General features: G+C 33.2%; 2 protein-coding genes across 2 annotated transcripts; both read right to left on the bottom strand.

The window, feature by feature from the left end:
• Positions 1–284: 284 nt before the first annotated feature.
• On the bottom strand, positions 285–5,141 carry LOC149480114 (uncharacterized). The gene is made up of 5 exons (XM_089707610.1): positions 4,870–5,141; positions 2,686–2,899; positions 1,769–2,011; positions 1,044–1,148; positions 285–414 (listed from the first exon to the last, which is right to left on the bottom strand). Exons 1-5 carry the CDS (start codon positions 5,030–5,032, stop codon positions 294–296), a joined length of 846 nt encoding a protein of 281 aa, XP_089563736.1. The 5' UTR covers positions 5,033–5,141; the 3' UTR covers positions 285–293.
• An 845-nt stretch (positions 5,142–5,986) lies between these two features.
• Positions 5,987–12,159, bottom strand: LOC149480113 (uncharacterized). Its single transcript, XM_089707625.1, has 5 exons — positions 12,015–12,159; positions 10,333–10,537; positions 7,570–7,728; positions 6,760–6,870; positions 5,987–6,293 (listed from the first exon to the last, which is right to left on the bottom strand). The coding sequence occupies exons 1-5, from the start codon at positions 12,157–12,159 to the stop codon at positions 6,167–6,169; spliced, it is 747 nt and encodes a 248-aa protein (XP_089563751.1). The 3' UTR covers positions 5,987–6,166.
• Between the last annotated feature and the right edge of the window lie 281 nt (positions 12,160–12,440).

The following is a 12,440-nucleotide window of genomic DNA, read 5'->3' as shown; positions in this document are numbered from 1 at the left end:
GTAAATCTTTAAAAAAATGTAATAATCCTTAAAAAAGGCATAATTTTTGAATAAAAAATGAATCGAGCGAAAATGTTTACAATTACGTAACTGTCTTGTACATCGAAAGAAAAAGACCCAATAAATCATATACTAAAGTTCCATTTTGATTGTATGTGTGCCTGTTTCAGAATATTAATGCAAATTCACATAAAATTTAGGGAGCCTCCCCTTAAAGTTAAGGAAAATTGACTTTAGGTACATAAAAAAATATTCTTTATACATTTTTATTTTATTCTTATTTTTATTTAGAATTACATTGTGTTGTCAAAATGTTCACATCCAGGATACATTTTTTCGCAGTCGTGTGTCGGATCGTGAGCTTCTTCGTAGATCTTGTGATCCTCTGTAGGTACATCAGAGTGTTTTGGAAATCTGTAATAATAGTTTCAATAAATATTAAGTAATTAGTTTTAATGTTCTCACAGTTCAGTTCTCTAAAGGGTCTCTGCGTGTTGCATCCGTGTCCCCACGTAAGCCTTCCAAAGGACCGGGTACCTTCCTTATGATGGTATCCGTGTATTAGACATAGACATAGACATAGATATTATGGAATTGGTTTTAATAATAAATATGACAAGATAATTTGAATTTAAAATAATCTTGATTTTAATTAAAAAAAGAGCGTGTGTGCCGAGCACACGTGTCAGAAGTGAAGCTTCTTTAGGCGCGTTGAGAGTAAAATTTCAAGGTCGTGTCATGGCAATACCGTCACGTCATGGAGTTTGACGACGATTTTGGTATCTTTGAATCAATCTTGCCAAAGAAGTTTTACTCCTGACTGAGCACACACACTCTTTTTTATCAATTTTATCATATAGGTACTCCTGTAGCTAATTTGAAATTTTGGTTTTATGGCATTCAAATGCTTTATTTACATTTTTTATAAATTATATACATTTTTTAAAGAATACAAAAAATTCGATCACGAGGCAGGATTCGAACCCGGCGAAAACGGCGTCTTCAGAAAATTTATATCCTAAACTAGTTATAATATAACTTACGTAAAGACAACTCGTATAACCTCTTGCAGGAATGTGCCTTGGTCGCCGAGTCTGGCCGACTCGCATAGTTTTCGGAGCACGCACTGTCGCCCGTCCGCCCCCAACCTTGTGAGAGGAATTCATATACCATTTTAAGGATGCTATTTATGAAGGAAATTTACTATGTACTTGAATTATTTTGTTACAAAGGTTTTGTTATAAACTTTCAAAAAGTATTACCATTATAAAAGGAAATTATAATAGTGGAAATATACTATGGAGAGTTAAATATACCTACAACATTATAAAATGTTAAGTTAGCATGGCCACTATGACTTCTCTCAAGTGGAATACTGAAAAAAATATGCAATATACCTATCTACTATTCAAGGCCATTACAAATTCCTAATTAAAAACCCGATAGTTTTCTCTTGAAATGATCTTATTTATTTGAAAGTTTTACGCAAACGATACACCATGTGCTCACTAATTTAGGAATTACACCGCAAAGGTTTTTTAGTAAATAGTTTTTAAGCCTGTTTGTGTCAATTACAAGTTGTGAATCAAATAAAAACAAAAATAAAAAATTTGCGTATCTAATAAATACCCCAGAAGTTTTCACACAGATTAAAAAACTCAAACTAAATTCCTGCACAGCGCAGCACCCCGTAATTTTTCACACCCCAAATCAAATCCACCGCGTCTTCCCAACATTTCACAAAGGCGAAGATTCATTATCCACTCACGTCGTAATTAATGCCTCCAGTTTCTGGTACAAGTCGACGCGACTATTTCTATGGAACGATATACTGTCTGATAGCTTTGGAAAGTGCCCCATCTGCCCCGTCTGCTCCGCTTGTCCCGTCTGCCTCATCTGCCCCTTCTGACGCTCGTGCATTTTCATCCGATCTATCTTGACTTTTAATCTGTCTTTGAAGGACGCTTCGTTGACACTCCGCTTTGCAAACGCTGGGTTCACGATTGCCGGCCTGAAAGGTTTGGTAAATGGCTAAGATTTTTAGCGATATCTAGTTCGTTTACTAGATAAGACTATACGTTTTACGTAAGCACTAAGTATTTATACTGTATTCGTAACTTATATTGATTTATTTATTTCTGAGAAATAATATGCTTCGTTCAAATTGAATAAGAGATATAAATATTAATATATTCAGACTATGTTTTCTTTCAGTGTAACAATTACATAATGATATTTAAATAAAAACTTGAACTTACATGTGAGTAAAGATACAGAAGGAGTTTTTTCAGCATAATTATGAAAAATATCATTCTACTTATTAAAATTTAATTCATATAGTTTCAAGATATTCATATTACTAATTAGAAGTATGTAGTATTTACTATTATATGCTAATCAGTCTCTAAAATTAATCTAAAGTAACATAAACAACATTAAACAATCCCTACCTTCTAAAAGGACCGCCTCCTTGGTACAGTGGTTGACGCGTGTGCGTAGAACCGAGGGGTCCTGGGTTCGATTCCCGGTGGAGACGAAGAAAAAAAAATGTCTCGGTCTGGTAGGACACAGAAGGCTGATCACCTACTTGTCCCAAAATAAAATCGATCAGTGAAACAGATGTATAATGCATCTGCCCTTTACCCCACTAGGGGACATGGGACTTCACTTTTCACTTTCACTCACCTTCTAAAAGGGACCTTTGCCATGATCCTCCCATCACTATCCAAATAGTAAACATTCTTCTCAGTATCCGCTCGTCTGATGCCATTCTTTTCATATTCCTTAAACATGAGCAGCGTTTTTGGATCTGTTGGCAAGGTCCATGCTAATGCAGCTGTGTTGCTGTATAAGAATATATCCTGTATGGGAATCAAGGCTGCTGTCTGCAGGCAGAATACTGAAAATACCATATTTTACATTAAAAATGGTTAAGTTTTATACATAGGCATACAAGGCATAGATACTCTATTTTAAAGATTATACGTGCTATTTTTGAAGGATATTCACGATATACTAGAATTATTTGCTGTACAAAGATTCCTTTAAAACGTTAAATTTTATTAAATCAGTTCGTTAATCAATTTATTTCAATCAAAATTTTATTTCAATCAATCTGTTAAGGCAGTCGGTTTCTACCGGAAATAAGTAGCTTTCTTCTGGTGAAAGAATTTTTCAAATCGCTGCAGTAGTTTTTAGTAACAAAGCATCAAATCATTCTTCTTTAAATTAGTTAAATTACGAAGAAATAAAATAAACATTTAATAAAAATTTCTTCAGCCATTCTCTGTCTACCGCTGCATCTATAAATTAAAGCATGTTATTCTGTACATTGCCGCCAATTGGATCATTCATAAAGGATTGTTAAATTGTTTTGCTCCGATCATAGACATCGCAAGGAGGGAAGAAAAGGGAAAAATGTATATGGAAATACTTGAAACCTATAACCTGAAAAAGCAAAAAGTCCATGTATCTACTAGCCATTGCAGCTCATTGACGACGTGTTTCGTGTAGAATGATAAGACTGGTATTCTCATTTACAGTTCACTACATAATTAGAGACATCTGCTTAGCACTAAGCATAGTACTTATAAGGCGCGGGACATATACAAGCGGCGCGGCGCGCATCGGGCGCACTGCGGGCGCGCATCGGGCGCGCCGCGGGCGCGCTGCCGGCGTGCATCGGGTGCGCTATTGGCATTTTGTATGAAATAATTTTGGAAAGGCGGCGAAACCGTGGCACAACCGTGGCGTGCCGTCTCGACGCCTGTCCAAAATTCTTTCATACAAAATGTATAAGAAGGACGTGGTGCAAAACAGATTCAAGAGGTGCGCTGGCACGCCCGCGCCCGCGCCGCTTGTGTTTGACCCGCGCCTAAAAGTCTATCTATATTTAAACTAGAATTCAAAAAATTCATTCATTAATTTATTCAAAACATGTAAACGTCAAAACGATTGCACTCTTTCATACCTTAAATGACATGACCGGATATCACACGGTTGTTGCATGCAGGTAACTGTTCAATTACCTTTAAACATACTAATCTAATATAAAGTAACGTTAGGTAGCTTCTTCATGAAATTATATCTTATATACTATTGCGTTTAGACATATAATTGCTTGACTCAAAAGTTTGTTTAGTTTTTCATTTTGTTGTAACGCCATATGATTTCGTCACGAACTGGTGCTACTGCCTTTTAAACTCTTCATCGGAATCGCTCTCTTTAATAAAATTAATAACAGTATAAATATTATAAATGTAATAGCTAATGGTAACACTCGTCTCATTTTATAATAATTAGTCACCGACATTATTAAGTTAAATTCCCTCTTTCACAGCGTTTAAACGTTAACATAATTTAAACTAAACTATAACGAACATAAATATAAAACCATTGAAAATAAAAACACTCTAGACCGTTTTTCTCTCATTACTTAAAAGCAAATTTTAATCAGCGTACCGTTTCAAAGGCGCAACCTGGGGGTTAGAGCATTTCAAATGTTTTTTTCTAGTTCCTTTCATTGAGATAATATTACTACGTATGGAGGAGACACCACGAACAAAATCTGTGCGCCATTTTTTTGCTCTAACTAAGTTTTAAAAATTATTATTTAGTTAGGTACTTAACGATGAAAGTTATTCCTTTGCACTTTTCCGTATTATTTGTATTATTTGTGCAATATCGTAACACACACGAAGGCATGTTTGATGCGTTTGACTTTAAAACCATTAAAAAATACCGCTCAACATACGTCACATGACGTATGTTGAGTGGAACATAAGTGATGTAGGCGGTGTCGTCTCCTATTAATATTATCTCAATGGTTCCTTTCACATACGTCATGCAAACACTAGATTACCCACGTACCTAATTGAAGAGAACTCCCGTCTGGGAACACTAAAAATCTTTTGCTTCTGGACAGCACTCGCGTCGCGTTTCCCTCCAATTTTTCACAGACCTCATCCCTGCATTCTGTATTTTCACTTATTGCAACGCCAAAGAAAGCGAACAAAACAGCACTGAATCGCATGGCAATTAATTATCTGTGTCAATCAATGGAACAATTTAAACGTTCGATAAATTCGAACTCATTTAAATTCGGAAAATGGAGTTGCCAGTAAGAAAACACAAAATGTACTGTCTTGGAGCACGGGGATATGTATAAAGAAAGAGCAATTAACATGTTCCGTGTCAACGTGCCTACAGTTATATTCGTGTTAGAATTATTATTGATTTTTTAAAAAACAAAAAAGGGAATCGTGATAATGAAATAAATAGGGCGTAAGAAGTGAAGTGTCATTTTATACCGTCTACTCCATAATTGGTGCCATTTAATGTCTTCAATTTCTTGACTATGATGGCGGGAGAGCCATTAAAATTAAGACATAATTATGAACGTAATGAGCTATGGACGTTAATAGACCAGTACTTTTTCATATTAAAGAAATTGCAAATTAGCAAATGAAGTAGATACTTCGCTGGTTGGAAGTGTGTTTGTATTTTTCTAGACGTATTTTAAGAAAACAAGAATGCTGGGTGCGAGTATTTTATTTGTAAACATCTTTTACTCTTAGGGCCGATTTATCAATGCTTGGATAAAACCTATAACCTATACCTTGGATTAATGCTTGCTTCGACTTATCCGTCGAATAAAGTATTACACGATGATATTAAAATGTCACGTAAACTGTCAAATACGGGCAATTAGAATAAGTTTTTAAAATATGTAGTTGTTTTATACATTATTCGACGAATAAGTTTTATCCAAGCATTGAAAAATCGGCCCTTAATAAATTAAATAATTTACAATTTTTTTAATTCATTTAGTTGTGACTAGTTATTTCTTCAATGTTTGCTTTTTTTAACTAACTTTTAATAGCAGTCTGTATTATTCCGTATTTTTAAACAGTCAAACATTAGTTAACAAATTTGAAAATGAAAATAGAACCTTCAATTTTATACCATTCCATCAGAGAAAAGACTCCCCTTTTTAATAAAAAATCATTAAAAAGGGGGATCAAATCACGTAATAAATTTAATAATTAAAAACTATATAAAATTTAATATATTACAATTTACAAACAATGCCCTATCCATTTCAATCCATGTTAAGTTAACAATAACATTTGCCGTCTCCATGCTAATTAGCCACGGCTAATTATTCTTATGTTCTTGTAATATCTGTGGATAGAGCCGCGCAGTCCGGATACAATTCATCGCAAGATCCCAACGCTGTATGCGCAACATCGTAGTCTTCATTATAAACATCCTGATCATTATTCTTAGGTAATCTGAAAAATAGAGTATATTACTTGAACTGTACGCCGTGATGAAGAAATATTTTAGAGCTTTATAATAAGGAGGTATTGTGATTAAATGTTGGCTTCGGTTAACGTGGCGTGCTAGCAAATAAATTATTTTTTGAATAAATGCATGTTGTTATAATGCAATTAATTATCTTTTATTTATTCATAATTATTTTTAGAATTAGTAGGCATAATAGGACTTTATAGCAAACACACAAATCTTCTGTTTTAATTCTATATAAAAAAGAAAATATTTATTTTAATTTATCTATGGTAGGTTTAAAAAAAACAATAATGCCTATAAGCATAGATAAAGAAGAATAATTAAAAAACAAATGTAGCCAATAGCAAGAACGTTCGATGTTCAAATTCAAATCAAAGCTATACACTCGAAAAAACAATTGTAACAAATAGCAGCACAAAAAAGAAATAATATATTTGAAAGGCTTACGTGAACACGGCCCGTAATATTTCTTGCAGGAAGCCGCCCTGAGGATAATGGTTCGTCTGACCGTACATACATAGCGTTTTCAGCAGACACTCCCTGCCGTTGCCGCCCAACCTAATATATAAAGAATATAAGTGTTTGTGATATAATATAATGTAAGGTGATATATAAGGTTAGTTTTAGGGTATTACAGTATTGTTTTAACGGTTATAGGTCAAACTTCAGTGAAAAAGGATCGAAAATTTGGGTATGCGCTATGGATATGGTATTAATATTATGAATGTCGTGGTATATTGTTTTGTCATGTCATGATAAACATAAAAACTACGAAGCATTTTTCAAACTATAATTATTAGTTTAAGAAATTCATAATGCCATGTTCAAACAAACAAATTATAAATTGGCTGAAATGAGCATAGATTACTTTCTCTAACAATGTTTTGGTTGATCGTACAGTGCATTTATTTGTTAATTTATCACGTCATTATTTTATAATGCAACTAAGTATATAATTAGTAACAAATAAGGCATTGGTGTTATAATTCATACTATATATTTTCCATAAAAGCGCAATGTAGTACTTCATAAGTTTGAGTTCAATAAATTATTATAATATATGATGTTACATATGTATTTTGTAAAATTGTAAAACTGACATGATTTCAAAGAGCAACTATGGAGTTTCTTGCCGGTTCTTCTCCATAGATACTGCTTTCCGAATCGGTGGTAAATTTTAAAATATGTAATGACGTTTCAAAAGTGCTTCTATAAGAAGTCTAATTGAATAAATAAATGTTTGAGTTTGAATCTCACCCCTGTAACATTATTTCGATTTTCTCATACAAAGCAGTGCGGCTGGTCCTGTGGAACTCGACGTTTTCACTGAGTCCCAATCTAGTACTTGATGCATGAATCTGCCGTCTGTCCGTGTCCACACTGCGTTTCGCAAACGCGGGATTTACGAGCGGCTTCCTGAAATGCACATGCCGTTCTGGTTAACTTTGGGTGAATTCATTTGTACTAATTGATATGATAGGAAATGAAGCTTCAATTAATTCTTTGGGTAAATGTAATTTACCCTCATAGGAGGCCCGCGTTCCAGCAGTGGGCTGATGATGATGAAATTTAATTGACTTAAGTTATGGATGTTGGTATTGTTGGTAAGTGTGTATTTTTTATGCTTTTGATTGATTTAAGTTTAGCTTCATAAACAAAAAATATCAATAACATTATTTTAATAGCATGAAACTAGGATATCGAATGGATATCGAACACAATTAGTTATACCTATCTAGTAGTAAGTTAACTAGTTAACTAGTTTAAGTTCGCTATAATTTACTAGCAGTCCGCCTCGGCTTCGCCCGTGGTACCTACATGTTTTATAGCCTATGTTGCTCAGTGAAGATGCAGCTTTCTAATGGTTGAAATCGGTCCAGTAGTTTATGCGTGAAAACCATACATTCATGCATACAAACCTTTCCTCTTTATAATATTAGTATAGATTAATTTGTATAGGTATTTAATTTGGTAGAATTATTATTTTACATGTTTATATAGTTAGCCGATAACCAACTGTTCAGTAAAATAGAACAGCGTTTCGGAATGTAAATGAAGACTGAGTTTACAATGTCTGGGGACCTGCAGCTGCCGTATTGTAGATATGCATTATACCTCTTGCAAATGCATTATGAATATATTAATATATGTAACATCGTATACTTTAATTTAAAAAATCTTTATCATTTATCAGTTGTTTTTGTTGGCCTTTGTCCAGCAGTGGACGTCTCACGGCTGACACGAGTTGCAACATCCTTCACTTTTCATAAAGAAAGATCTTGCCTGACGATAATATTAACTACCGACGTTTGAACAACGCATGATGTTTCAGTAAAAAAATGGTGTAGTTTAAAATTAGTCTTAACTACCATTTCAAAATCTTCTAAGCCCTAAGGTATATTCTGAATCATATGCTACAAAGATAAAGCCAATAATACCGTTGCACTGTTCATAGTAACCTCTAAGACAAAGGTGACAATAGAATCAGTGCACAATATACATTTATTCATGCATTGATCCCTATTGGATGTATGTATTAATATAATCCACGAATTAAGCACACAGCTAATGCGAACATTGAATTCCAATTTCATCTACAGCTTGAATGATGGAGCAGTTTCAGTTATTATCTTTGCTCTTGGTACTATTGATTCATTGGTTATTTAGAATAATTATTACCCAATTAAAGTAAGGGAACCTAAAAAGGTTTTTAATCTGTTATTCGAATACTGTTTGTCTCTTTCACGCTAATAATATTAGACTTTAAAAAGAAGGTAACAAAAATATTATAGATAAAATGACAAATAATCGAGTTATTTATAAATGGAAATCATAATGATGTATTCGTGTAACGTTTTTCTTTATCGTTAACAGAATTAAAGATGAAAGCGCTCTGCAACCAAAACATCAGAGGAAATAATCCTATTTTTTCCAGTGTATTATTTACATTATATTCGTATAAAAGTACGGAATATGGTTGACTAAAGTCGCCTACGCACCACCGGGTCCCTCACACCCAGTAAGCGAACATTCAAATCTGTATCGGATCAACAAGGAAATTCTCTCGTGTGTAAAATCTGTCGCGGAAGTTGCGAAAATATTCCTGAATTTAAAAAGGTTTCGAGATGTTTCTATATTCCCGTAAGTCGTAAGACCACGTGGAACGACTTTGCATCACTGAATGTTATAAAGTATTGATTTATGTAAATGAGTAGGTAATTTTTTAATACTTTCTTATTAAATACAATTTATTATAAATATAATTTATAGCAAAGAAGCTTGCTTTAAAGAAACCATTAACCATTATTATGATATCACTGTTCCGTGTTCGATTATCTTCAATCTTCTATTCATTTCTTACTATAACTAACGGCCTACCTGAACTTTTTTTTTATGTCCTATCTATTCAACTCGTATTTCTGTTTACCACAACAAATATTAACACCACATCATATAATACTATTTCTACCAGTAAGTGTTAAAACCCGCCAAACTAATATGTTTGCGGACACAAAATGGCGCAGGTTTATCCCGCCAAGACTGAATTTGCATGTGCAATCGCGCCGTTTGTTCCCTGATCGTCCCCTTTGTGGGTTGTTTTCCTCTGAGACCGAGCTCCCTTCGAGAAAATTCCATTTCTTTACACTTCTTCCGGTAGCAAGTATCCGGGAATGTATTTGCATGCATTAATGAATCAAATTTGAACATTTTGCAACATGTATATACTCTTATATTGGTAAAAGGTTACTATTTAATATCTATGGTAATATTTCTTGTTCTTAAATAAATTGAAATATTTTTATTTAGAGATGAACAATAAGCTCTTAGTGGAGAATGAAAACTTAATGATAGAATGATAATAATTAGAACATAAAAATTATAATATAATTCGTTACGAAAAGTAAAAATCTGCTGTTTTGATTTGTATTATCTTAGCTTTATGAATCCCCAAGGACCTATCTCTTGATAAGACGTAAAACAGTGAAAATGATAACGAATGAAAGTGTTCAATAAACTTACCGTGTATAGGGTTGCTTATGAATAATTTTGCCAGCTTCATCGGTGTAATATATAGCTTTGGAATCCACTCGTCTGTGGAGGGGGTCAGCCTTGTGATTGAAGGGGGAGTAGGGGTCCTGGGGCAGCTCGAAGGCCAGCGCGGCTGTGTTGCCCCAAATGAAGATATCACTGATCCTAATGATCGCTGGGTACGTGAGGCAGAATACTGGAATTTTGATACAAAAATATAGATTATAGAGGAATGTGGAACCTTTTTTTGAAGTCGATCAATATAGCTTTATATACCTATAGCATGTTTTTAATCGGATAAAGAATCTGTCGAAATATTATGTTCTGATAAGGTATTTACAATAGGTGATTTATATGTTTATACTTCTTTCACTCTATTTACATATTATTTGCAATTTTCTTAAAATTTTCTTAATTGTATATGTAAACAGCGGAAAAATATTACACGTATAATTTACTCATACCTACAGCTGCAGATAAACACAAAAAATACAAGATAGATATAATCTGTATTTCTAATGTCATACTTTGCCTCAATGCAGTAGATTAAAAAAATTGAATTAAAAAAAACAAGTGTGGCAAACAGTTATATATTCTTGCCATAACAGAAAAAAACTTAAGTGACTTATCTGTCTAAATTTTTTCTTTTTTCTCGTGCGTTCCAAACATAAAATATGCACTAATTATAATTTAATTTTTATTATAATTAAATGTTTAGAAAAGCTGATTTAAAACGCAAATAATTTCATGAATCATGATTGATTCAAAAAAGACTGACACGTCTTGGCGGTTTTTTTTTTATTTTTTTTATATAAAACTACCTCCAAATATTTAAATGCAGGATTCTAAATTTCAGTTTCATCAATATAAAATTGAAACATGTTTTTGATATCGGTATTCAAAAGTGATTCTACGTTTTATTGATTATGTAGTATATATTGGTAAGTGAACTTGGTGACTTATAATCTTTTAGAATTCTATCTATGTAAGAATTGACGAATCGTAATTTTAATACATTTTCACAGAATTCGTGTTGTCAAATCACACACACAAACACACACAAATATTATTACAAACACACCTACAATTCGTGCTTCAACTTTCATCGAGAAAAAAAGGCATTCCACATTTTAAGTCTACGACAATTTCCCTGTGTGAACCTAAATCTCATTTACAATTGATTTATATGAGTAAATTCTTTAATGATTCGGGGTATATTCATTTGACCGCAAATAGCTCCCTTTGGCCCTTTTAACGCGTAGTCGCCCAATCGTTCATAACATCTAGTTTTATCTGTATTTTACGCGCTATAAAGAGTATAATTTAATAAAGATGGTGAGTATTAGGGCGTATTTTCAATGTCTTTATCAACTTGGTACCATGTATTTAAGGTTAGAAAATCGAAAGCATGTGTATCAAAACGAAGAAGCAGTTTGCACCCAAACCTTCTAACTCACTATTTTTATTATTAGAAAAAAGCTTCAAGCAAAATATTATGGGTCACAGGTATTCAAAGCCTTATTTGCCTTGACAAAAACAACTATGTATTGAAACAGATAAATGTATTCTACAAAGTGCATAATCCCATAATAGTCCACTTTAGTTCTTAAACAGTATAGAGCAGCTATAGGTGTAAACGTAATAATTAATCTAAATCTATTAAACATTCTCACCCAATTGGAAGGAACTTCCTTCAGGAAATATCAAGAATCGCTTCTTCCTTGACAACACTCGACTCTCACTTGACTCAGTTGCATTGAAATCCAAACAAATGCAAGTCACAATAAAACACAAAAACACAAGTTGAAACACCCTCATCTTTTTCAATATTTTTTATTATTTTGTGAGACAAAATGTTACATTTTTTAAGAGATTTTGGATTACACTAATACCATAAATTTATCTGTAAACTAGAGAGCTCAGTAAAATGATAATCACGATGTACAAACAGCTTAACGTTAAGCCGTTATTAGTAAACCACAGGGTGCTCTCCGGTATGAAAACATTTAAAAAATAGTAAAAAAAAACTCAACTAAACTCACTCTATATTAGTCAGTTCAATAAAGAAACGAATCTTCAATGGCGGCCAAAGCTGACTT

Source organism: Colias philodice, chromosome 19 (assembly GCF_061535455.1).
Source record: "Colias philodice isolate Cphi_HAF_F1 chromosome 19, ilColPhil1 Martin Lab GWU primary, whole genome shotgun sequence".
Taxonomy (NCBI): Eukaryota; Metazoa; Arthropoda; class Insecta; order Lepidoptera; family Pieridae; genus Colias; species Colias philodice.
Note: the sequence above shows the minus strand (reverse complement) of the source record. Positions and strands in the feature narration are given on the sequence as shown.

What these genes read in the sequence shown, in the direction of transcription:
- LOC149480114 (XM_089707610.1), bottom strand. Translation starts at nt 5,032, where the DNA reads ATGCGATTCAGTGCTGTTTTGTTCGCTTTCTTTGGCGTTGCAATAAGT. An exon ending in CTGGAGGCATTAATTACGAC is followed by an intron (nt 1,149 to 1,768) that starts GTGAGTGGATAA and finishes TCCTCTCACAAG; the next exon opens with GTTGGGGGCGGACGGGCGAC. An exon ending in GTTATACGAGTTGTCTTTAC is followed by an intron (nt 415 to 1,043) that starts GTAAGTTATATT and finishes CTATTATTACAG; the next exon opens with ATTTCCAAAACACTCTGATG.
- LOC149480113 (XM_089707625.1), bottom strand. Translation starts at nt 12,159, where the DNA reads ATGAGGGTGTTTCAACTTGTGTTTTTGTGTTTTATTGTGACTTGCATT. An exon ending in AGGAAGTTCCTTCCAATTGG is followed by an intron (nt 10,538 to 12,014) that starts GTGAGAATGTTT and finishes TCAAAATTCCAG; the next exon opens with TATTCTGCCTCACGTACCCA. An exon ending in ATATTACGGGCCGTGTTCAC is followed by an intron (nt 6,294 to 6,759) that starts GTAAGCCTTTCA and finishes TCTATTTTTCAG; the next exon opens with ATTACCTAAGAATAATGATC.